This window comes from Lissotriton helveticus, chromosome 5_1 (assembly GCF_964261635.1).
Source record: "Lissotriton helveticus chromosome 5_1, aLisHel1.1, whole genome shotgun sequence".
In the NCBI taxonomy this organism is placed as follows: Eukaryota; Metazoa; Chordata; class Amphibia; order Caudata; family Salamandridae; genus Lissotriton; species Lissotriton helveticus.
In genome coordinates, this window is record NC_136065.1 from 24070849 (window position 1) to 24094873 (window position 24025).

Here is a 24025-nt window from a genome sequence, read left to right on the forward strand (position 1 = left end):
TGGAAAACAGGTCCCGGAGGCATAACATTCGAATTAGAGGAGTAAAACCCACCCCGGACACAGCGGACCTCTTCAAGTTCACGCAAGGCCTCTTCAATCACATTTTGGGCCGGTCTGCGGACTCCGTTCTTGCACTAGATAGAGCACATCGTTCTGGACCGTCTAGAGCCTCGGGCGCCTTGCCGGCGGATATTCTGGTCTGCGTCCAGGACTATCGCACCAAAGTGGAGATTCTCACCAAAGCACGACAGCTGGGCTCTGTCACCTATGGCGAACATTCGCCGACACTCTATCAAGACCTGGCGGTCATCACCCTGGAAAAGCGCAGAACATTCAGGCCGGTTACTGCTGAACTGCGACGCCTCGGAGTCACGTACAGCTGGGGACACCCTTTCCGGATTGTCTTTAAATTGAACAACAAAGTGCACCAGATTCGGTCTCTTGCAGAAGCCTGCCGGCTGTTGGGCATTGAGGAACCCGAACCAGTGGGGGACTTGCAACCGGGGACCGCTTCGGAGAACAGCACTGCGGGGCAATGGCGTCAGCAGAGACGACGGCGCAGACAGCGTCGCCCTCCCCAGGAAGAGATACAGGAAGGACAGCGGGCGGCGGTCGAGACAGCGGCAAAGGAACTTGCGGACACGGCTGATGAGTAACTGTTGAGCTGCCCCTTAATTGGCTTTGGCGGTCGGCGGCAGGAGTCGACTTGAAAGGACTGGACACGTACCCCTTTCTTCTCCAAGACCCTAAACCTTCTGAGCGTTGTGCAAATGGGAAAATTCTACTTGTTGCTGGGGGGGATGGGCGGGATGGGATTCTGCAAGGCCAAATTGGGGTGGGTCTGCTGTGGGAGGTGGGGGGACTGTTGGGGTTTGTTTTTAAATGCCAGTTGATTTTGGGTTTGACTACCGAGTTGCTGCTCTCTGAAAATTGGGGGAGGGCCATCAGGTCTGGAATAGGCAAATGTTTGTTGTGTCACCTGCCAGCTTTTGCTCCTGGGATCCGAAGGTCACCGCTACAGGGCAGCCTTATCACACACCTTAAATGTTATGGCAGGGGTTGAGGAGCACACGCCACGATCAGGAGCGGGGAGGGCCCCACTGAGAGCGCTGACATGGAACGTCAGGGGCCTCAATGACTATAGGAAGCTGAGAAAGGTCCTTAGTTACCTGCGCAGGCATAATATAGACCTCGCTCTCCTCCAGGAGACTCACTTGCCTCTTGCTAGCAGGATGTTCCAACATAAGGGGTTGGCGGGCAATAGTATTGCAGCGGGCTTCACCACACATTCGAGAGGGACACTGATATGGGTGAACCCACGTTCCAAACTCACGTTACAAGCTCTGGAGTCGGACCCGGAGGGGAGATATGTCATTTGCAGGTGCAGGGGGCGGGGACACGATATGCTGCTTGTGAATCTCTACGGGCCGAACTACGATTCACCTGAGTTCTACACTGAATTGGCCAGGAGATGCAAAAGGTATGACTGTGCAACTGTGCTCTGGGGCGGGGACTTTAACCTGGTTCTAAACCCGGACCTAGACAGGTCCGCTGGTCCGAGCAGGAGCCCGTCGGCGGCTGCCACGGAGCTCCGCGCTGAGATGGTGCACCTAGATCTCTTGGATGTGTGGCGTAGTAGACATCACTCCAGAGGGGGGTACACACACTATTCAGCATATCATGCACTGCACACTAGAATAGATTACTGGCTTGTCTCACAGCGGCTATCCAACAACATTAGGGACTGTCTCATACTGCCACGCACACTGTCTGATCACTCTCCCCTCCTCCTGCTCCTGGAATCGCCGGTGCGCGGAATCCCCCCCTTTACGTGGCGCTTCCCCCCGTACTCTTTACTGGACGAGGTGTTCCGAGGGGAGCTTGCGGAGGAAATTGAAAACTTTTTTGTTACGAATACGGGCTCTGTGGAAAGTTTTCAGACGCTGTGGGAAACCTTTAAGGTCTACATCCGCGGGGTCGCCATGGCCAAACACTCCGGTGTACTGAAATCCATTAGGCAGCGGCTAACCTATTTGGAGGGCGAGCTGAAGGACCTTGAAGGGAGGCACCAGGCGGAGCCAGAGGGAGACGCACTGGAACAGATTAAACAGCTATTGAAGGAATATCACACGGAGGCAGATAGAGAGGTACAACATATGGGCAAGTATGCCACAGCCCGTGTATATGGCGAGGGTGAACGGCCTGGTTCACTCCTGGCAAAGATGATCAAACATGAGCGGCGACCGCTGCTGATAGGTGAGTTGGTATCGAGCACGGGAGAGACCCTCACAGATGAGGAGCAGATTGTGGGGGAATTCAGGCGGTACTACTCCGCTTTATATGAATCGAAATCAACGGGGATGGACGGGGCGATAGATGACTACTTGAGTTATGTCCAGATGCCACAACTGTCTGACGCGCAGAGAGAATTCCTGATGATGCCCATTCAGAGGGAGGAAATAGTGGAGGCATTAGATAGTATGAGGGCGGGCAGTGCACCGGGCGCTGACGGACTTACTGTTGGCTTTTACAAAGCGTTTAAAGACCTTTTGGTCCCCTACCTCTCAGCATTATTCGATGACATATGTGTAGAAGGATCCATGCCCCCGACGATGCGAGAGGCACTCATCGTGACGGTACTCAAACCGGGGAAACCTACCACGGACTGCGGATCGTACAGGCCCCTCTCTTTGATTAACGTGGACGCTAAGCTATATGCGAAGGTGCTGGCTACGCGTCTCGCTCTTCTCGCCCCTACACTGGTGGCTCCGGAACAGGCAGGTTTTATCCCAACTAGGAACCTCACATACAACATACGTACAGTCCTGGGAACGATGCAGCACGTGAAACCGGAGAACAAGGCATTAGCAATATTCCTGGATATGGAGAAAGCCTTCGATTCAGTAGAGTGGCCTTTCATGTCCAGGGTACTCAGGAAACTGGGTCTCGGTGAGCCTTTTTTGCAAATGATAGGCGCCTTGTACTACAAGCCGAGGGCCAGACTACGCATTGGTGACATCGTCACAGAGGCGTTTGGGATTGGCAGGGGCACGCGACAGGGCTGCCCGCTCTCCCCATTGTTATACGCTCTAGTGGCGGAACCCCTAGCGTGTGCGCTCCGGGAGTACCACAGTCATGAAGGTATTAATTTCCCCACATACAGGATATGCATCTCCACGTACGCCGATGACACGCTTTTATATGTCCGAGACCCGGAGCTTAACCTCGCGTCGGTACTAAGGGAGGTAGTGCAATTTGGAGCCCTATCTGGACTTAGGGTAAACTGGTCGAAATCGGTGGCGTTCCCGCTGACACCGGTGACAAAGGAATTTGTCATGGATTACCCACTGCAGTGGTCGGAGGATCCGGTCAGGTATTTAGGCATAAAATTACACCCGGACCCGGAGGTTTTGATCAGGGAAAATTACGGAGTGGCTTACATGAAACTTGTGGACGATGTGGACAGATGGTGTAGGCTACCGCTGTCCCTGGCGGGTCGTATTGCGCTAATGAAAATGCTGGTGCTTCCGAGATTCCGGTTTCTTTTTTGCAACCTCCCGGTGGTGCTCTCAAAGGCGTTCTTTACAACGCTGATTCAGACCCTCACGAGGCTGGCATGGGGTGGTAAGCAGCCGAGGGTGAAGTGGCAAACCCTGACCCTCCCATATGACCAAGGCGGCCTAGGGGCCCCAGACGTGGAACATTACTACAGGGTTGCGCAAGCAATGCACCTGCACACTTGGATACATGGCGATGGTGATGTTCCACATGTGAAGCTAGAGACGCTCTTCACAAAACCCCTTCATCCAGCGTCTACGGTGTTCGAACCGGCTGCGCGACGGGTTGGCACCCTGGACTCTATTGCGAGTACGAATCACGCATGGCACTCTTTGGTGAGAAGCCGTGACTGTAAGCTACTGTATTCTCCCCTGGTCCCGATTGAGTGGGCCTTATGGCTTCCCCCCCTGAGAGAAAAGGGAGTCGCGTGCGCCCTCAATCAGCTGGGCATATTCAAGCTGGGGGACATGTTCAGGGACGGGAAGGTGGTCACCTGGGAACAGGTGGATTTACCCCAGACCGCTACGACGCTGCTGCATCGTTTCAGTCTGCATAGAGTCCGGGCAGCACTACAGGCGCAGCTGGGGCCAGCTATGGAGGAACCTGCAGAATTGCCAGAACTGACTTACGTTATAAAAACACAGTCGAGTGGCAAGTTGATAACGCGTCTATACAGAATTGGGCAGTGTCACCGAAAGCAGGAGCCTTCGAAGGCCCGCCAGGCGTGGCAGCGAGACTTACAGGTAGAGATCAGCGACGAAATGTGGCAATACTGCTGTCAGAATACGAAAAGGGTGTCGCTGAACGCCCGGCATAGGCTTGTTCAGTTTAAATTTTTACAGAGAGTGTATTACACCCCAGAACGCTTACACAGGTATGGGCTACGGCAGACACCGGAATGTGAGCGTTGCAGGGCGTCAGTGGCTGACTTCGTGCACTTGGCCTGGAATTGCCCCGGGATTAACGCCTTCTGGGAGGACGTCTTCCTTGAGTTGGGGCGGATTCTAGAGATGGAGCTCCCGGTTGATCCGGCACTAGCTCTGCTGGGGCATACCAGACCCTTGCCCCCGGCTATGCGTCGTCTAGCTGGCATAGGGTTGCTTCTGGCACGAAGAACGATAGCAATGCATTGGATGCGCGGCCCACTTCCAACTAAAAAAGAATGGGAAAGAGCTCTGCTGTATAGTTGTACCCAATCCCAATTGTATTGCGAATTACTGCCGCCGATGAGCAGACCACGGAACTTCTGGGACCAGTACCTGACGTATGTCTCAATTAGGAACGCCACGGAGGAGGATCTGGAGGAGGCGGAGGAGCAGCAGGATCGGGGGGGAGACACCGGGGACTAGATTATCTCGGGTCTGATGGTCACACAGTGAGGGTGGGACACCAGGGGACTACAGACATCGGAGATCTAGGGCGCATAGGAACATGCATGTGGGATCCTTCAGGTCGAGAGCATCGAGTGAATGATTGAATGGTGGGGTGCATCGAGTGGATGATTGAATGGTGGGGTGAGGCGGGGGCGAGAGGACTAGGCTGAGGCGAGTGACATGTAAACTTGTGAAGGCAGTAGCACACGGGAAGAGGCACACCGGTAGTTGGGGGGGGGGGACGTTGTGGGCAAGTTGGGTTAGGGATGTTTGACATCGACCACGTAGCTGAAAGCGTGCACTGAAAGAGTCTGCCAATGCAGCGTTAGAGAAAACGGAAGCTGGCCCCCTGCAGTGCTGGAGGGTATTGATGTGGGACACTAGCACCAATGCATTAAACTGTTGACCCGGATCTGAACCCCAGGTGCCTGGAATGGGCGACGCCGATACCACTATTAGCGTAAATTCTGGAACATTGGTACAGAAATTGGTGTTGACGTGATACTAGATTGCTGCCGGCCCCAGGGTTGTAGGCGAAAGCTGTGTGCATGTATGGAAAGTGAATAAAGTTTAAAAAAAAAAAAAAAAAAAAAAAAAACTATAGGGCTGAATGAAACATATCATCCAGCTTATTAGTTGTGTGAGGTTTCTTAGTTCCGACAGGGACCAGCCTGGTTCCCTGACTGTCAATCTCACTTGTCATTGCAAAGAGAGAGACTCTGCCACTTAATTGTTATTATTCCCAGGGGAACTTTGTACAACTTCTTGGTTACATGTTCTTCGGACAGGTACACTGGACCCCAATAAATATTGTCCCTTTTTAAAAAAAAAACAAAAAAAAAAAACCGAAAACAAAAATAAAAGGCATTGTTATTTGCAATGTGAAAAATGCATGGCTAAACTTAAGAGGTCCCAAATGCGAGACCTATTGGCTATGCCAATGCTTGTTTAATATATATTTAGGACGGGGGAGGGGCCATATTATGTATAGCTCCTAAATGAATCCTTCCCCCCTGCAAAGCAGTTGAACTCAGGGCAGATGATGAAGGGGGGGGGGGGGGCAAACATAACATACATGCATGGATGGATAAAGTGACTCGCAGAAGGTCTTTACCTCGGGATTCTGCGTTACATCACAGTAAGCGCGAGCGCCGCTCTCAGGGTCTCTCTGCTGCCCCTAAGAAGCCCCCTGTGAGAAGAACCCCCCCCATTACTCACCGCCCCCCGCCTGCACTACCATATCTCTGTTTCCCCCACAGTGAAGCCATCACCTGGCACTTTAGAGAGAGAGCCCTTTCCACCCAGGAGTGTGTGGGCCTGAATCTCTTCCAAGCCCCGGGGGGGATCAGGTCTCTGAAGCCCCTCGAGGTGTCTTAACATGTCCAGCAGCAGGTGCAGCCCTTTCTGCTCTTCCTTCCTTGAAAGTGGGCAGTGTCCCCGGATTTTCAACTAACATATTCTAATCATAAAGTGCTCCCTTGCATTCCAGCCGTGCAAGTCCTGCCGTGCACACATGGCTGCTGGGGTGAGCGGAATCCGCGCCCTCCTCTTCAGCATCACCGGGCAGCCCCCAAAAATGCTTCCCTTTAAATTAAAAAAACAAGCATTTACAATGCAATAGGTCTCGCAGCATTAAAGTTTGAGTTATTGGCATTGTGTAGGACAATGCGTTGCATAAAAGTTTTAGCAAACTTTGAATTGGTGAGCAGTGAGAGTGTGTGCAAGAGTATGCTGTTGCTCACAGCTGTTATTATTCACACAGCTCTGATGATGCACCTCATGCACGGGGCTGAAGCAGTTATTATTCACACAGCTCTGATGATGCACCTGAGACACGGGCTCACAGCTGTTATTATTCACACAGCTCTGATGATGCACTTGAGCACGGGGCTGACACAGTTATTATTCACACAGCTCTGATGATGCACCTGAGCACTGGGCTGACGCAGTTATTATTTACACAGGTCTGATGATGCACCTCAGCACGGGGCTGCCGGCAGTTATTATTCACACAGCTCTGATGATGCACCTCAGGCACGGGGCTCACAGCTGTTATTATTCACACAGCTCTGATGATGCACCTCACGCACGGGGCTGATGCAGTTATTATTCACACAGCTCTTATGATGCACCTCAGGCACAGGCTCACAGCTGTTATTATTCACACAGCTCTGATGATGCACTTGAGCACGGGGCTGACGCAGTTATTATTCACACAGCTCTGATGATGCACCTCAGGCACGGGGCTCACAGCTGTTATTATTCACACAGCTCTGATGATGCACCTCATGCACGGGGCTGATGCAGTTATTATTCACACAGCTCTGATGATGCACTCGAGTACGGGGCTGACGCAGTTATTCTTTACACAGCTCTGATGATGCACCTGAGCACTGGGCTGATGCAGTTATTATTTACACAGGTCTGATGATGCACCTCAGCACGGGGCTGCCGGTAGTTATTATTCACACAGCTCTGATGATGCACCTCAGGCACTTGGCTCACAGCTGTTATTATTCACACAGCTCTGATGATGCACCTCAGCACGGGGCTCACAGCTGTTATTATTCACACAGCTCTGATGATGCACCTGAGGCATGGAGCTGACAGTTATTATTCACACAGCTCTGATGATGCACCTCACGCACGGGCTCACAGAAAGTAGGGTGAACTGTTTTCCTTATATTAAAAAATTAGGAAGAAGTCGTGCCCCTGAGATGTATGTAATGTAATGTAATGTACACTTTTATAGCGCTACTACCACTCCAAGGAGTATCTTGGCGCTTAACGCCAACCCAGGTGGAATAGGTTGGGGGGGAATGGAGGCGAACTTAGTTACAATATACTTTACACCAGTGCTCTACAAGCGGCGTCAGTAAGGGAAAAAAATCCCAACAGGAGCACCATATCACCCTGGTGAATGTGATTAGGGTCCTACAGAGTCCCCCATCTCTTACAAACTGGGCTTCGCCGGAGATGAACCCGCACACCCTGCATCTGTTTTAAGTCCCTTCCTGCTAGCCTTTATTATTTCAGTCCAACCTTGCAAAGAACCACTACGTGAGTTTTCCATTCATGCACTTGAAATCAAAAGGTCCGCTTCTGCGGTAGAATAGCCAACTGGCCAGATAGGGGCTATATTTCGCCAGTCCCACCTACATTGGCCAGGCTGGTACATGGAAGTATCGGGAACGCTATTACAACTGACCGCGGTGGGGTGAGGAGGAATGAAATTAATGTATTGCATTCAAGCTCCTTCTCCTTTTATTGTCCTTGCAAGGTACGTTAAGCTATATTGTCTCTTGTGATCGTGAAACGTTGTTTTCTATGGGTTGTTGTTATTCTATGCTATAGTAAAACACGTTTTGCTTTGTAACCTGGTTTTTCTTTACCCAAGGAAGTGAGCGCAGTGGGCGGTGCTGGCCTAGCCATAGTGGCAAGCGCCTAGATCCTGGTGCTGTGTGAGTGGCCGCTAAATGGGGTCACGGGTCACACTGCTACAGGTGGGGGCAGTTGCGTGGGGCTGCAGTGTGCACAGAGGGCTGGGGGAGGGGCCATGGTGCAGGAAGGCGCGGTTTCCTGGGTGTGGAAGGTCGTGCCGCCTTCCCTCCAGCATCCCCCCTGCTCGCGGCCGCCCCGGGCCTCTTCCTGTGCTTGTGGCGGTGTTGTTGAGCTCCCTCCCGCTTACCCTGGCCGAGGAGAGAGGCCTCGGTGGGAGAGGAGCTGCTGCGGCCAGGCGGCGGAAGGGACTTGGTGAAGAAGTTGAAGAGGGTGCTCTGACGGGACATGGCGGCGGCTGCGCTCGGGCTCCGCTGTGGCTGCACACGGGATCTGACCGGGGAGCGCGGAGCGGCACTGGCGGGAAACCAGCAGCGAGGAGGAGGGTTCTGTCAGAGCAGCACAGCCAATTAGCGTCAGCCTGCATGTCATAGTCCCGGGCGCACAGCCAATCAATGCCCGGTCGCCCAATGCCTCATATGCGCGTAGGGAGCCCAAGGAACATATTTCAGTCAGGCGCAACGTCATCACCACTTGGAGGCTGCAGAAGTCCGGAGTGGCGGTAAGTGGGCTTTAGTTGTAGGGGGGGTCTCGGTGCGCTCGTGTGTGTGCGCGCATGTGTGTGACGGCGGGGGGGTGCTCGGTGCACTCGTGTGTGTGTGTGCGCGCGTGTGTGTGTGTGTGCGACGGGGGAGGGGTGTCTCTGTATGTATGTGTGCGTGCGTGCATGGGCGCTCGTGTGTGTGCCTCTGGGTGTGCGCATGCGTGTGTGTTGGAGCTTCCCAGGAGACAGGAGATGGCCACAGCGAGCGCGTGGCCCGCTCCGATCGCCATGCGCGTGGCCAGGTCCTGTCTCCTGGAAAGCTGCGTCGCTAACAATAGGTCTCTGGCGAGACCGCGCTTTCGCGCGGTTAACGCCATGAGACCTAACAAAAAGTAGGGAGGGGTGAAGGAGAGTTTATGAAGTAGGAGTAGAAAGAACATAGGCACAGTGGAAGAACTTTCTCAGATACGCTGGCTGCTATTCTTTTCAAATGAGAGTTCTTTGATTCAAAAATGTTATCATGTAGCTTCCTCAGCCTTCCCATACTATGAAAACAACCAATATTCATACAAATCACTATGATTTATAGTACATTTCTTCTAACAGTCCATTATCAATCTTGAAACACATTAAACAATTTTCCGACTAGCCCCAGATAATGAAAAAACAAGCTTTCCGAATTTCCTATCATCAGTAATTTGTACAATTATGCAATACAAATATAGGCTTCGGGCGCTGCGAAGCACTGGTCAGAAAATCTGTACAAACTGAATAGAGCTCCATACATTGCACGGAGACAAACATCTTTGTCATTGAGCAATGTGTAATTAAATCCCTCTGTGGTGCCGGGTAGCAAACATTCCCATTCATAATATATTTTGGATACAATTTTCTAGTGTCCATTGCTAGTGTGTTTAAGAGGTATGGGGATGGACATTCCCTCGTGCATTTCCATATGTGAATCATAATTCAGCCTTGTACACACCGAGACAGGACCCAAGCAAACAAACAACAAAATAATTCAACAAATGCTTTTTGAAAGGTAAGGCGCAGCATGTTAGAAAAGCGGAACAGAGTAGGTGTATCGAATTTGCCCCAGACAATCAAGTGGCTGAATTATGTAAGAGAACCTTCCATTCTCATAACTAGCTTTCACTTTCAAAAACCCTATCGCCAGGCAGATTGGGGTGCCTATATAAATACAGAGCCCCGGTATATAAAATGAAGCTCCTGCACATTCGTTCACTGGAGACAGCTGGCAGCATGCGAGTCAATGAAGGGGGAGAAGACCATTCACCACACCAGTCTTCCCCTTAGCTCGATCTACTACTGGGCAATCCTGGCCTCGCCATACCTACACTCTAAAAAACTGTTTCGGTGACCTATGTATGCCTTCATTGTAGGATGAACAAAATACCTCCCAATACAGAAAAACTTTTTTTTATTTTTTTTAAGTCTTCTTCGTCACCAAACCCCAAATGGCTCCCTTCTTTCGACGCTGGTCCCCATTTCCAGTCTCCTCCTGGGGGTTACCCAGATATTATAAATTCTAACTCCTTCAATCCCCGCTCCTTTAGACAACCGTTTTGTATTTTCCAGTAATCGCCTGCGCTGCCAAAGAGCATGGTTTCTGCCTCGAAAGTATAGACAATGCCAAAATTAACCTCTCAAGAGTTAGGGCAGATTCAAAGTGAGGTCTTAAACTGAGTTACGAGGCCATTCGCGACCATTAGGAGGTCACTCTCAATTGTAAGGAAAGCCCCCGGAGACAATGACATGTGTAAATTCGCCCTTGAAGTGCGACAGATCCTGTAACAAAGCGAGTTGCAAAATGTGAAACGCGTTATTTGCAACAGCCAGCAATGCTCTTATTTTGGGGAGTCTGGCAGTCAAGATGAATGGAATAAGACAAAGACCAAGAAGAAGAAACTGTACCCTGAAAAAGTGAGTTACTTTAAAACTCACTGCAAGCCACGGACGCCATGCGTGCAGCTGTGATAAAGCATGCAGCTGTTACCTAAGCAGACTGGAGAAATTGGGACACACTGAGAACTTTGCGCCACAAACACTCGTCCTCTCCTCAAACAAAGGAGAACAAGACGTGAGCAAAACTGAAACCTTCCCTGGGGCGGGACTTCCGTCTTCGAAAGCCCGCGCACGCGCCCACGGAGTGCATGGCCAAACAAGCAGTGCTGGTGACGCGGGGCTCCCATGCCCGAGGAGAGCCCCGCGGAGGCTGCAGAACTCTACAATGGCGGTAAGTGGGGCTTAGTTGTAGGGGGGAGGAGGGATGCGCGTGTGTGTGTGTGTGTGTGTGTGTGTGTGTGTGTGCGCGCGTGTGTATGTGTGCGGCGGCGGCAGCAGGGGGGAAGGGAGGGGGGACGGGGGTCTCTGTATGTGTGTGTGCGTGCGTGTCTGTAGGTGTGCTCGTGTGTGTGTCTCTGTGTGTTGGCATGCGTAAGCAGGGGGAGGTGTGGCTGTGTGGTACAGCTTTCCAGGAGAGGAGACAGGAGCTGGGCACAGCGAGCGCGTTCACGTGCGCGTGGCCCGCTCAATTCCGACTCTTGAAGAAGCGCGCGGCCAGTTCCTGTCTCCTCAGAGTCGCTGACAATAGGTTCTCTGGCGAGACCGCGCTTCGCCGCGGTTAACGCCACGAGACCTAAAAGGAGGTCTTTTTTACACCTTGTCCTCGTCTGTTTCGGCTCTAGACTCGTGCGCGCGTTCGTTTCAAAAGCAGGTTCACCTGTTCGCACCTCCACCTAGGGTGACAAGAATTTTAGAGCCAAAAACGGGGACATTTCACAAAAATAGAAGAAGGACTACAATTTTACTTCAAGCGATGAGCGCGCTCCTCAACAGAGAATTACAGAACAGGCAGTAAGAACCTTATTAAAATGCAATGTTTAAACCCAGTAGCTTGCCTGTTAATTGAATTGCTGTCTTGAAACAACTGCTAACTATCCTTGCTTTGTAAAATATAGAAAACACCTCCCACCGTTTTCAGTCGACCCTCTATAAAAACAGGGACATGAGCTACATTTCTTGAAATCTGCTGGGACAGCTGGTTAAAAACAGGGACCGTCCTGGCAAAACGGGGACACCTGGTCATCCTACCTCCACCCCTCACACCCCAAACGGATCTAACATGGCTCATGTATGTTCAGCCACATGTATGTTGTCCCAGCCCCTTGCTGGTACATTCCAAACTTCTTCTAATCGCAGAACTGGCTTGAAAGAAAGCTGCGGAAAAATATTAGTGGTGCAGAGAATGAACCAACTGAGCTAAGGATATATAACTTTAATGATAAATAAACATTCGCGCTTAACCTTTCTACATTAATGCATAGAACTGATCCAACCTAGTCACCGACCCCAAAATACAACATACAAGTAACAATGACTAAAACGATGCAATCTGTCATAAACCACCCCACTCGCTGTTCACTGTCCCTCATTCATAACTAACACACACCAGCGCCTTGAAACCCTTACGGGTGAGCAGTCGCGCTATACCAGCCACTGACTCATTCATTCATTCATTGAACCAACACACTCCATACACAGAGGCCCCAGGACCCCCGAGAGTCCTTCAGACCCCTCTGTTGGGTTTGTGACACATATTGCATCGATTTAGTCGTTGTTATTTATAGGTTGTCTTTTTGGCGGGATAAATAAGTAGGATTTGTGGGTTTTTAAGAAAAACATGAAAGAAAAATGTTGCATCATATTTCAAAGAATGTCTTGGGCAGGGAGTATGTTGGATTATTTCCATTTAGTAGAGTCAACGGGGAATGTTTGTTAGTAATTAATATTCTGCCCCCACCCCCATTCCCGAAACTAAAATAGTATGTTTGTGGTTTCCCTTCTTGTAGGAAGTCGAAGAATGCATAACTCCAACCCTGGAGGTCACTTCTGAAGTTAGGTTCCCTGTGATGAAGGGCAGGAGGATTGAAATAGGTGAATTTTATTCTAGGTAAAAGGACACAACACCCCCCAGGTCTCCAGAATGACAGCAGCTGCCGGAGACAGCACAGAGAGTCGGTTCTATGGGACAGGGTTTCAAGCACAAATATTTGTGGCAAAAACACCACCAGCAACATACATAACATGCCAGATGCAACAGCAGCCGCTAAGAAATATAACCGTGATAGCTACCGATACACGTGGCAACCATGCCACTGGTGGTGTGAGTAGGAACCATGGCAGAGCTGGAAGCCGTGATGAAAGATGCCACCACTGACAGCCACTGGGTTCAATGCCGGAGGTGGCAGCCAACAGGACCATGCAATAAGTGGCAACTACCACGAACCATCTGGAGAGCTAAAAGCGACAGGCACCGTGAACCAGTCCACAGGTGGTAGCAACCAGGAACCAAGATGGTAGTCATAAGGAACCAGGCGGTTACAGGTACCATCTGGGAAACGTGCCACGGGTTCACGCCACAGGTGATTACCACTGGTGTCCATGCCACAGATGATGACCATACGGGTCTATGCGCCAGATGATTAGGTCAGGCGTCCCCGCCACAGACTGGGAGCGACAAGAATCATGGGGGAACTCTTTGGCGATCCACCAGAGCCCCCATCAATGGGGAACGGGTGGGGTTCTCTCTACCTATCCAGCCCTGGTAGAACACAACAAACATAAAGTGGATCTTCTAACACCAACGGAGGAGCTTCGAGCTCCACTGACGCTGAACAGCAACAGCAACGACCCCCGGAACCTTACCGCGCAATGTCCTTGGCCACCTTCTCGTTGGGACAGGTGACAAAGGCAGCAGAGTGCGTGCCCGACACGTACGCCTCGCTCGCCATGGAGAACAGACGCAATCCAGCGATCCCGAAGGGCGTGTACATCAACACGGATATCAGCAATACCTGAGAGAGGCGAGAAAAGCAGTGAGAAAAGGCACACAGAGAAGAAAACGAGGGAAGAAGTGAGGTGGTGAAAGTCAATGAATAAGTCAACTATTTTACTACAGCAGAGAGCAGTATTTCTATACTAATATATATATATATATATATATATATATATATATATATATATATATATACATACATACATACAGTGAGCGTTTGTTACTTTTCAGAAGCCAGATCTGCAGATCCGACTTTTAAATCCCTTTAGTCTAATGGATCAGAGTAACACAGTGGAGATGGCACAGGTCAAGACCAGTGTTTAGACCGGTGCCTAGAAAGTGTAAAATCAGCAGACGAAGGCCAGATGGGGAATAACCTAGCTGTATTCTCTCAGGCACCAATCTGTCCCCAAAGTAGCACCAGCCTAAAAGTTATTTGAAAATGACAGAGCTGTTGGTAACTTTGTGCTTGTCTGCCTCAATGTTTACATTGTGTTGACTCACACTTTATGTTGCGCAGAGTACTATGAGAGTGCCGTACACAGGCACTTGTCAAGCCATGCAAGTTTGCAAAACCTTCCCAGTGTTAGAAAGAGAGAACCTTTTTATTTACTAAAGCCTTTTCCTTGCTATTACTCAGGACATATGAAAACAGGCACTGACAAAGTGTGCGCATGCCCACACACAAGCGCCCATGTTGGACTGGTTTTTATTATAAAATGTACCAATGACTATTCAAAGATGGCTGCCTGTGCATGCACATACATGGGTGGCCATCTTTGAATGGTTTTTACTAAAGTATAACAAAACCAATTCAAATATAGCTGCGCCTGTCTGTACATGCATGCTCCCGCAGGTGTGGCTGTCTTGGTTTTTACAGCTCCTTTAAAGATAGGCGCATACAGCAGTAACAGCATGGGATAGGGCGCAATGTAACCAGTAGTGAGGGCCAGGTGACCTGCTGGCAAAAAATCTATAGGTTTATTGAAAGGGAAAAATATGTTTAAAGAAAATGACACATTAGCTGGTGAGTCCATGCCACTGAAGGGGACTGATATTCAGGCATATATATACTGGGGGAAAATTATCTCACTTCAAGTGCGCAGGGCCCAGTGACTTCCGTGGCCTGACCAATTCTCCTATGCTGGGCAGACGCAAATGTGAATGATAACGCAACAGACCAATGGGTGAAAAGGGCGGATTGAAAGCCCACCTAGGTATGTATATATGCATGCAGATATATATAAATCTTTATTGTCCAATTAATAAAAATCATTACAATAATAGTGAATAAAAGCAAATTTCTTAAACAGTGTCGTCAAGAAGAATTCTGAACAGATGTACTACAAATATTAAGATAATCTAGTGATATGCCGTACTGGACCATTGAAACTACATACAACATCATTAAATAAAGATTTAATTATGAGCAACTTTATATAATAACAATAAAACATCACAAACATTTAATCTTAGCCGCTTTGCACAGCCCAATAATTAAATTGCCTTGTGCAATCTATCCGAGCAAGCTTTATTTGATACTGACACATGCACATGTACTGTATTAAAAAAAAAAGGTTTTGGAAAAACAAAAGGTTGAGGCTACTGCTAGACCTAAAAATACCCACTTTTGGAAAACAATTCTTGATGAAAAAAATATAATCAAAATTATGGCCACTCATGTCGCAACTTCCTAAAAATGATAGCATGGTGACTTGTATATCCGGTCAGGTTGTGCTATAAACAAGAACCGTAGAAGAGACATGGAACTTCTGCTCTCGATCTGTGTGATGTCAAGGAGAAACATGCATAGACAAAGCCAACAGGTGTCGCTTACGCAAGAGCTATTGGCTTTACCAATATGTTTTAGCCATGTTGTACACTAGCATGGCTTCTGTCCAGAATGGCTAAAAGTTTGTGGCATAGATGAGATTGGCAAGGAGTGGTATGTCGTGGAGTGGCAAAGAGTGGAGTTTTGTAGCGTAGAGTGTAGTGGGGTAGAGTGGAGTACAGTAACAGAGTGGAGTGGCATACAGTGGAGTGGTTTAGAGTAAAGTGGAGAAGGGCATCACAGAGTGGCGAAGAGTGGAGTATTTTGGCGTAGAAATAGATGAGTAGAATGTCATAGAATGGGTGGCATGAAGAGTAGTAGGTGTGTTGTGGAGTGGCATAGAGTGGAGTAGATTGTCGTAGAGTGGAGTAGAGTGAATTGTCGTAGAATGGAGAGGCATAGCATAGAGAGGAGTAAAGTATCAGAGTAGAATGGTGTGATGTAAAGTGTAGTGGCATGGTCTAAAGTGGAATGGCCTGGAGTGATGTAAAGTTGAGTAAAGTGTTGTAGAGTGGGGTGGCACAGAGTGGCGTACAGTGGAGTGGTGTTGAATGGAGAAGAGTGGAGTGTCGCAGAGTGGAGTCGAGTGTTGGTGAATAGAGTGGAGTGTCGTAGAGTAGAGTGGCATACAGTGGAGTAGTGTAGAGTGCATTAGAGTGTCAGAGTGGAGTGGCATAGAGCTGAGTGGAGTCTAGTAGAGGGGAGTGGTCTAGAGTGTAGCAAAATGACGTGGAATGGCATAGAGAGAACTGCGTAGAGTGTTGTAGATTAGAGTGTGGTATAGTGGAGGGGTGTAGAGTGTCGTGGAGTGAAGGGGTTTAGAGTGGAGGGTCGCAAAGTGGAGTAAGGTGGTGTAGAGTGGCATGGAGTATAGCGGAGAGGCACAGAGTGGTGCAATTTGTCATAGAATTGAGTGGCATAGAGTGGAGTAGCAACAACAAACAACAATAATAGTACTTCCCGCTTAACCTATCTACCTTCATATGTGGAATTAATCCAATGTGGAGAGACCCAATAAAGCAACTGTATATGGAATGTATGGGTGTGGCGTATGAGTGAGGAATGGTGGTTAGTGAGTGAAATGATCATATGGTGTATTGTTAAGTATTGTATTGTTTTGGTATTTTGCAATTATTGCAGTATTGTTTGTGGAATTAAAGGAAGTTTTTAAATTATTATATTGATTTAAAAAGTACATATAAACATTAAATACATGAAAATAAGAAAAGTTGCTGGGAAATAAATCATGTTAATTTAAATGAAAATGAACTTTATTGGGTCTCTCCGCATTGAATCAACTCCACATATGAAGGTAGATAGGTTAAGCGGGAAGTGCTATTATTGATTGTTGTTATTTCTCCCCATTTCTTGAACCTAAGATTATATATTTGGGGGTACCATTTCTTGACAATATGAATGGAGTGGCCTACATTGAGGTGGCATAGAGTGGAGTGACAGAGTGGAGGAGAGTGTCAGAGTGGAGTGGCGTAGAGTGGTGTACACTGGTGGGGCATAGAGTGATGTAGCATAAAGTGGAGTAAAGTGTTGTAGTGTGTAGTGGTGTGGAGTAAAGGGGCATAGCGTGGAGTGTCGTAGAAGGGAGTAAAGGGATTTGGAGTGCCGTAGAGTGGTATTAGTTAATTGTCGTAGAGTGAAGTGTCAGAGAGTGGAGTGGAGTGGAAGGGCCTAGAATGAAGTGGAGTGGTGTGGTGTGGAGTGGTGTGGCGTAGAGTGGCATAGGGTGGAGTGTCGTGGATGGTCATAGAATGGAAGGGTCACAGAGTGGAGTGGGATAGAGTGGGCCGTTGTAGAGTGACAGAGAGAAGGGGCATAGAGGGGAGTGGCGTAGAGAGGAGTCTGAATAGTGACATAGTGCACTGCCATTACAGACAACACATTTTCAATTGAAATGATTACATTTGCTCATAAAGATTTACTGATAAAACTATACAGTGCATAAACAATAATGTGTGGAAATGCCATCACCTTGTGTACTGATTTGTTTTGATCATATTAATATATTTGTTTCCACCACAGTATTACAAAAAAAATGCTTCAATATGACAAGATAAGAACAATATGTTAAATCCTGTTTACAGAAAGCGAGCACTCGTGGAAGAATACAGTAAACAGGGTATGCTCCACCAGAGGGACAAAGACATGCTGGACAGCCTAAAACAAATGAAGCCAGCTGACAGAAAGCAAGCAAATGTGAGTTACAAACCACAAAGCCAATAGCAATGGGCAGATTGCATTCTCAGGGTAGCTTTCAGCATGTCCCCAAGATGTCTTTGCAAACCAGACATCTGGGCAGTCTGGTATTCTTCGACCTAAAAACTGAGGGATGAGAACAAACTTTTCACCAAAAAGCCCTGTTGTAAGTACTGTATATCATCTTTGACTAGGTCAAAGCAACTTGTGCCTCTCAGCTGACTGACTGAACCACAGCGGCCCCACTCCTCACAGCCCACCGGAGAGAGTTGTCTGATTAATAACATAGAGTTACTCACACAGCAGATGCCGGTCAGAGGCCAGGGCCGCACAAAGATGGCCAGAGAGTAGAGTCTGGGCATTGGAAGAGCTGCTGGAAGACGGCTATTCAGTCTACAGGGCAGAAGACATTAAAGTGGCGGTGAGCAGGCTAAATTCTGCAACATGTATTATCATCCAAGTGTAATAACTGAATGCACTCCTGGACTTTATTAAATGGTTCTTCAATCTGCCTCCCTGCCTTTGGGGCACTGTGTCCACCTGTCTTAAGGGCATGAAAAGTCCCAACACTGTCCTCTTCTGCTTCTGGGGCATGAAAAGTGCATACACTGTCAGTCCCTGCCCTTGGGAGAAGGAAAGGACTTACATCTTCCTTTGGGGCAGGGCGAGCCCCTATACGGTCCGCTCCTGCCTTTGGGACATGGAGAGTTTAAATAAGCAGAACCTGCCAGCTAACACGCTTGAGAACCAGATGTGTGGAATGCAAAAACCAAGGATTAACTCCAAACTCCATGGGTTGAGCTGGGTGATCCAGCATTCCTCTCCAAACATCATGTTCAGGGCTTACCATGGTCATTCCGAAATGATGCAGCTCTGGTTGAAAAACTTAGTGTTGGTGGACATGAGGTCATCAGTGATGTCACAGGCCATGCTCTTCATGTATTCTGCATAGGGACAACTGTAGGCCGTGCCCTGTGCACACTACAAGCATCAATTATATCCGTGGTGTGATTACGCATGTTACATGTGATGATCAATCTTATGTATGTGCCGTGAGCTCATGAGCAGTGCATGGCAGGTATTGTTGTTTAGCTCATCATAAATGTCGGAGTTTGACATCTTCAGGCATTCAACTAGAAGAAAATTATATCTTTCTGAAATCCTACTTTCCCTACTCCTCACCTTGTTGGACAGTATCTATTTTTTCACCCTCCCTCATATAATAATCCACATTTGTAAAGCGCACAATCCCCCGTAAGGGTCTCTAGGCGCTGGGGGCCGGCGGGAAGATTAAGCGAGCTATTGCCCAGAGTCACATGGTGCTGGGCTAATCTGCCGTCGGTGCCAGGGATCGAACCGTGATCCCCAGATTCCGGAGTCAGTCGCCCTAGCAGCAGCGCCACACCTCTTACACATCCTTAACTAATGGGTATCCTTCCCACCAGACTTTAAACCGCTCCTAAGTGTTGTAATATACAGCTCGCTGGTACAGCATTCGCATGTATACATACCAAGGTACTCAGAATAGCCAGCGGCGGTATCGAGTCGAGGGATACTGCTTCGGGGTATTCGTAAAGAGGGTCCAAGACGGGCAGACCCCAGTCCGAAGCTCAGGAGGCACTAAATGAAGAGAAGCATTGGTCCCTGCCAAGCCACATCCCCTGCTGCAGTCTTTTCGGGAGGTCACCCAAACTCCGGTGGTGCACCACACTAGCCAGTGTGCGACCCTACTGCATGAACTACTTTGTAGAGGAGAAGTACTTGGACCAGTTTATTTTCTGGCACAGTCATTGGTTTCTCAGGGGTACATCTTGATGTCGGCAGCATCTCTCCTCAGGGTTCAGTTGTCACTAGAGGGCCCTCTAGCTGGGTCTCCCTCAGGGGTTCTGAACTCCACGGTAGACGTGTGGGATTTGTTCAAACCCTCAGCAATTGAGCCATGAGTTACTGCACCCCTTCCAGCCCCCTGTGGGCTCGGCGCCAGGAACTGCCTTTTAAGGTTACATAGTTATAACTTCCTCAACTCCTCTTGCACTCCTACGGCCAGTTCCTGATCGACGTCCCCACATCTTCTACCACCTCCTTTGTTGATCGGGCCTATTCCCTTGCAGCAGTAAGAGAGTCAATCTTCTCTTAAAACTCTGCTACCAGCCCTCTCTACCAGCCTTCTGTGCGTGTTTGATTTGAGTACAGATTGCTGTTATTCTTCCTTTCAAGAATGTGCATTGTACGAGAGCTCTAATACAAAAAACGTAACTTGGTGGGATCGCACATGGCGACAAACTTTCCAAGAGGGACTTGAGGGACGGGTAAGCGATGTGTCTGCACATAAATGTGCCGCCAGGGATTGAAGAGCTATACAATTACTACACACAGGGTCATGCAGTCTGATTCAGGAATACATGCTTGCCTCAGGAAACATTGGTGGACACACTCCAAAGCTTTTTAACGCACAGACAGGTGCCTTGATGCAAGTAGTCAGCACAATAACATTCTCTGTGTGACTGCATCCCTAGAGTATTGAACAGCCTATTAAAAAACAACAGTGAAGTACTTTCCAATGGTGGACATGTCACATCCATCCTCCCCAGCCCTCTATTCACCAGGTGCCCTTCTCAAGAGATTTCCCATCAAAACACTGCTCACACCATCCGTTAACCAGCAAGCCCCTGGCACCGCCCTCTATCCCAGCCCCCTGGGGATAGGAGCACTGGACATAGCAACAACAAAATGTTCTCATTTGTCAGGTAGAGGGGAAACCATGAATAAACAGGGACGGCGTCGGCAGCACTTAATGTCCGCACACCTAAAAACAAAAAAATTAACCTGACCCTGTGTAATGTAACTGGTGGTTTTGAGAAGCGCTTCAATATCTTTCAGTCAGTCGAGTTCGCGCTCTATAAAAATGCCCCCTAAAATGTATCTGACTTTGTGTAATGGAACTAGCGCTCATGTAAAGTACTCCAACTCCTTCAGGTCGCTCGAGTTCACATTATATGATAAAAAATGCATCAGAGTCCCTGGGGAGCATCCATGAATAGGCTTTGAAATTAGAGCTCTGAGAGGACGACAGGAAGAGGCAGAGTGGAGGGCATGCAGTGATATGGAGGAGGTGGGAGGGACGAATGCTGTTTCCATTTGTAAGGTAGAGGGAAAACAATGAATAAACAGGGATGACGTCGGCATCACTTAATGTCCGCGCACCTAAAAACAAAACAATTTACCTGACCTTGTGTAATGTAACTGGAGCTTTTGTAAAGAGCTTCAATACCTTTGGGTCAGTGGAGTTTGCGCTGTATAAAAATGCTCCCAGAAATTAATCTGACATTGTGTAATGTAACTAGCGATCATGTAAAGTGCTCCAACACCTTCAGGTCACCCGAGTTCACATTATATAAACAAGCGTCAGAGAAAATGCGACAGGAGTTGCCCATGCCTTGCCCTTAACTGTGCTGCATGGTTGGGCAGCTGATGGGCAGGTGACCGAGGCTCGCTAAAGCAACAAGCACTGAAGTGGTAGGAGGTTGGGGGAAATCCTCACACTTCGAAGTCAGAGAACATTAAAGAGGCGCCCTCGAAAACAGCGTCTAAAGCGTCTGACATTTCATCTTGGTATTTGAACGGGACGGGGACATTAAGTGATGGGTGCCGAAGCTGATCAACTCAAGACGGGCAGACAGTGACAAGAGCAGGAATCGAAGAAAAAAATAGTTCCCCAAATAGAATAGAATAGAATAGAAACAGATTTGTAAAGCGCGTGGTTACCCGGGAGCGTCCCAGCGCTATAGAGCAGAGAATACTGTGAGGGGAATGCCAAATTAGGAGTCCTGAGGAAAGAGAAAGGTTTTAAGAAGCTTACGAAACTTGAGTGGCTGGGTTCAGTTCGAATCCTAAGAGGGAGTGCGTTCCACAGAGTCGCTGCATTGACAGAGAATCGACGTCCTCCTGTTCGAGCTCTCTTCACTCTGGGAACAGTGGCAAGATGCCCATGGTCGGAGCGAAGGGCCCTGTGAGCCTTGTAAGGGCACACTAAGCTCCTCAAGATAGGGGGTCCCTTACCCTGTAGGGATTTGTGGACAATGCACAGGGATTTGAACTTTATCCTCTCGCGTATTGGCAGCCAGTGAAGAGATCTTAGGGCAGGTCTAGCTGAGGACCTTGCAGATGAGCCTGTAAGCAGCCTGGCTGCAGAATTTTGAATCAATTGGAGCTTGTTAATGGTGGCTTCAGGAGCGCCCAAATAGAGGGCGTTACTGTAGTCCAACCTTGAGAGGATTAACCCTTGGATGAGAAGTTTTCTCGAGGGGGAGGTAGTAGAGAGAGCGCTTTTCGGGCTGAGCGAAGTAGGCCAAAGCATATGCCTGCCGTTTTTTTGGCTTTAGTTTTGAATGAGAGGTCCTGTTCGAGTCACACCCCAAAACTTTTAATTTCGTTTTTTGGGGCGGGCCAGATGGAATCGGCTAAAGATGTCAACTTATGTCCTAGGAGCATGAGCTCGGTTTTAGTTCTATTTAATTTAAGAAGGGATTTACTCATCCAGGCATGTATTTCGGACAGACAGGAGTGAAGGTTTTCAGGGCATTGGTCCAATTGAGTGAGCGAGACGACTAGTTGTGTGTCGTCCGCGTAGGTGACTACTTTAATCCCAAAAGGAGAGACCACATCTTCCAGTGGGGACATGTATACGTTGAACAAAGTAGGGCTCAACGAGGAGCCCTGCGGTACACTACACTGGAGGGGGATTCGGTTGGACCGAGCGTTGCCTTCCCAAACCTGGAAAGTCCGGTTGTTTAAGAACGATGTTAGCCATGACAGGGCTGTTCCCGCCACCCCCATATTGATAAGGCGCTGAATTAAGATGCGGTGGTCAACCGTATCAAAAGCTGCGCTTAGATCCAGGAGGATCACGACAGCTGATCCTCCTGAATCCAAGATACACCTCGCCTCTTCGACAACCACTATGAGGGCGGTGTCTGTGACCTGACCTGGGCGGAAACCTGTCTGAGAGCTACGTAATAGCTCATTGGTTTCCAGAAAGGATGACAGTTGCTGGTTGGCAATTTTCTCCGCAATCTTGCTGAGTCCCGGCAGCAACGAAATAGTCCGAAAATTAGCCAACTCAGAAGGGTCCAGCTGTGGCTTTTTTAATAGGGCTTTTAAAATGGCTTCCTTCCAGCTAGGAGGGACGATGCCTTGAGAAAAGGAGGCGTTAATTAAATTAGTGGCCAAGGGGGAGATGGTAGATGCAATACATTTTAGGATATGCATAGGGGCGGGGTCGCTGGGAGATCCGCTTTTCATGGATGACAGGAGTTTTTGGAATTCTTCCCTGGAGACGGAAGCAAAGGAATCCAAATGGGGGCCAGATGTATGGGCCCTAAAACTGCCAAGATCTAAAGGTCAGTCGCTTTGCGGTAAAGTTTTTAATATATTTTGAATTTTACTATCAAAAAAGTCCGCAAGCTGATTACATTTGGCCCCTAAAATGTCTGGGACGGGCGGAGGGTTAGGAACCTTCAGGAGTTCCCTCACTATCCAGAAGGTTTCTCTGGAGGAGTTCGAGGATATTCTGATTTTCTCTTCGAAGAATGCAGCCTGGGCAGCTTTAAGTGATGTTTTATAGGACCTAATAGCTGCTCTATAAGCGGCTTTGTTGTGACTGGCCCAATCTTTCCTCCACACGCGTTCTAATTTTTTACAACCTTTCCTTAAGTCTCTAAGTTCTGGCGTGTACCACGGAGATTTAAAAACACTACTCTTTTTTACGACTCTTTTTCTAGGAAGGACAAAGTCGAGTGAGCTGTCGAGCCAACTCGCAAAGTTTCTTCTTTTTTTTTTTTTTTAAGTTCACAAATTTTTATTGGGAGTTTAAGAGATGATCAGCATGTAAAACAATCGTAAGTACAAAGTAAATATTACATGAAGAAAATAAAGGGTGGAACTGTTGCAACGCAACTCGCAAAGTTTCTATCGGCCACCAAGCGATCGGGATTGTGTAAGGGGGCAGTCTGCTCCAGTCTGAGAGTCCAGTTCTCAAAAGAGAGCTTGGACCAGGCCCTTTCTATAGTGCGTGATACAGGGGCTTGAAATGTGTCAGTGCAGGTTCGCCAGGAAAACAGGACCAGGAAGTGATCGGACCAGGGAAGGGATAG

At 48.6% G+C, this 24025-nt stretch overlaps 1 protein-coding gene across 2 annotated transcripts in view; it reads right to left on the reverse strand.

Annotated features, from left to right (window-relative positions):
* Positions 1-24025, reverse strand: part of CUTA (cutA divalent cation tolerance homolog) — a 63008-nt gene that overhangs the window by 10600 nt on the left and 28383 nt on the right. The window contains exons 2-3 of one of the 2 annotated variants that reach the window (XM_078640729.1): positions 18173-18266; positions 13702-13850 (exon numbers count right to left, since the gene is read on the reverse strand). In XM_078640729.1, coding sequence (XP_078496855.1) covers positions 13702-13850; positions 18173-18266 — 243 coding nt within the window. The remainder of the gene's footprint in view (positions 1-13701; positions 13851-18172; positions 18267-24025) is intronic. The other variant, XM_078640730.1, reaches the window with a different exon arrangement.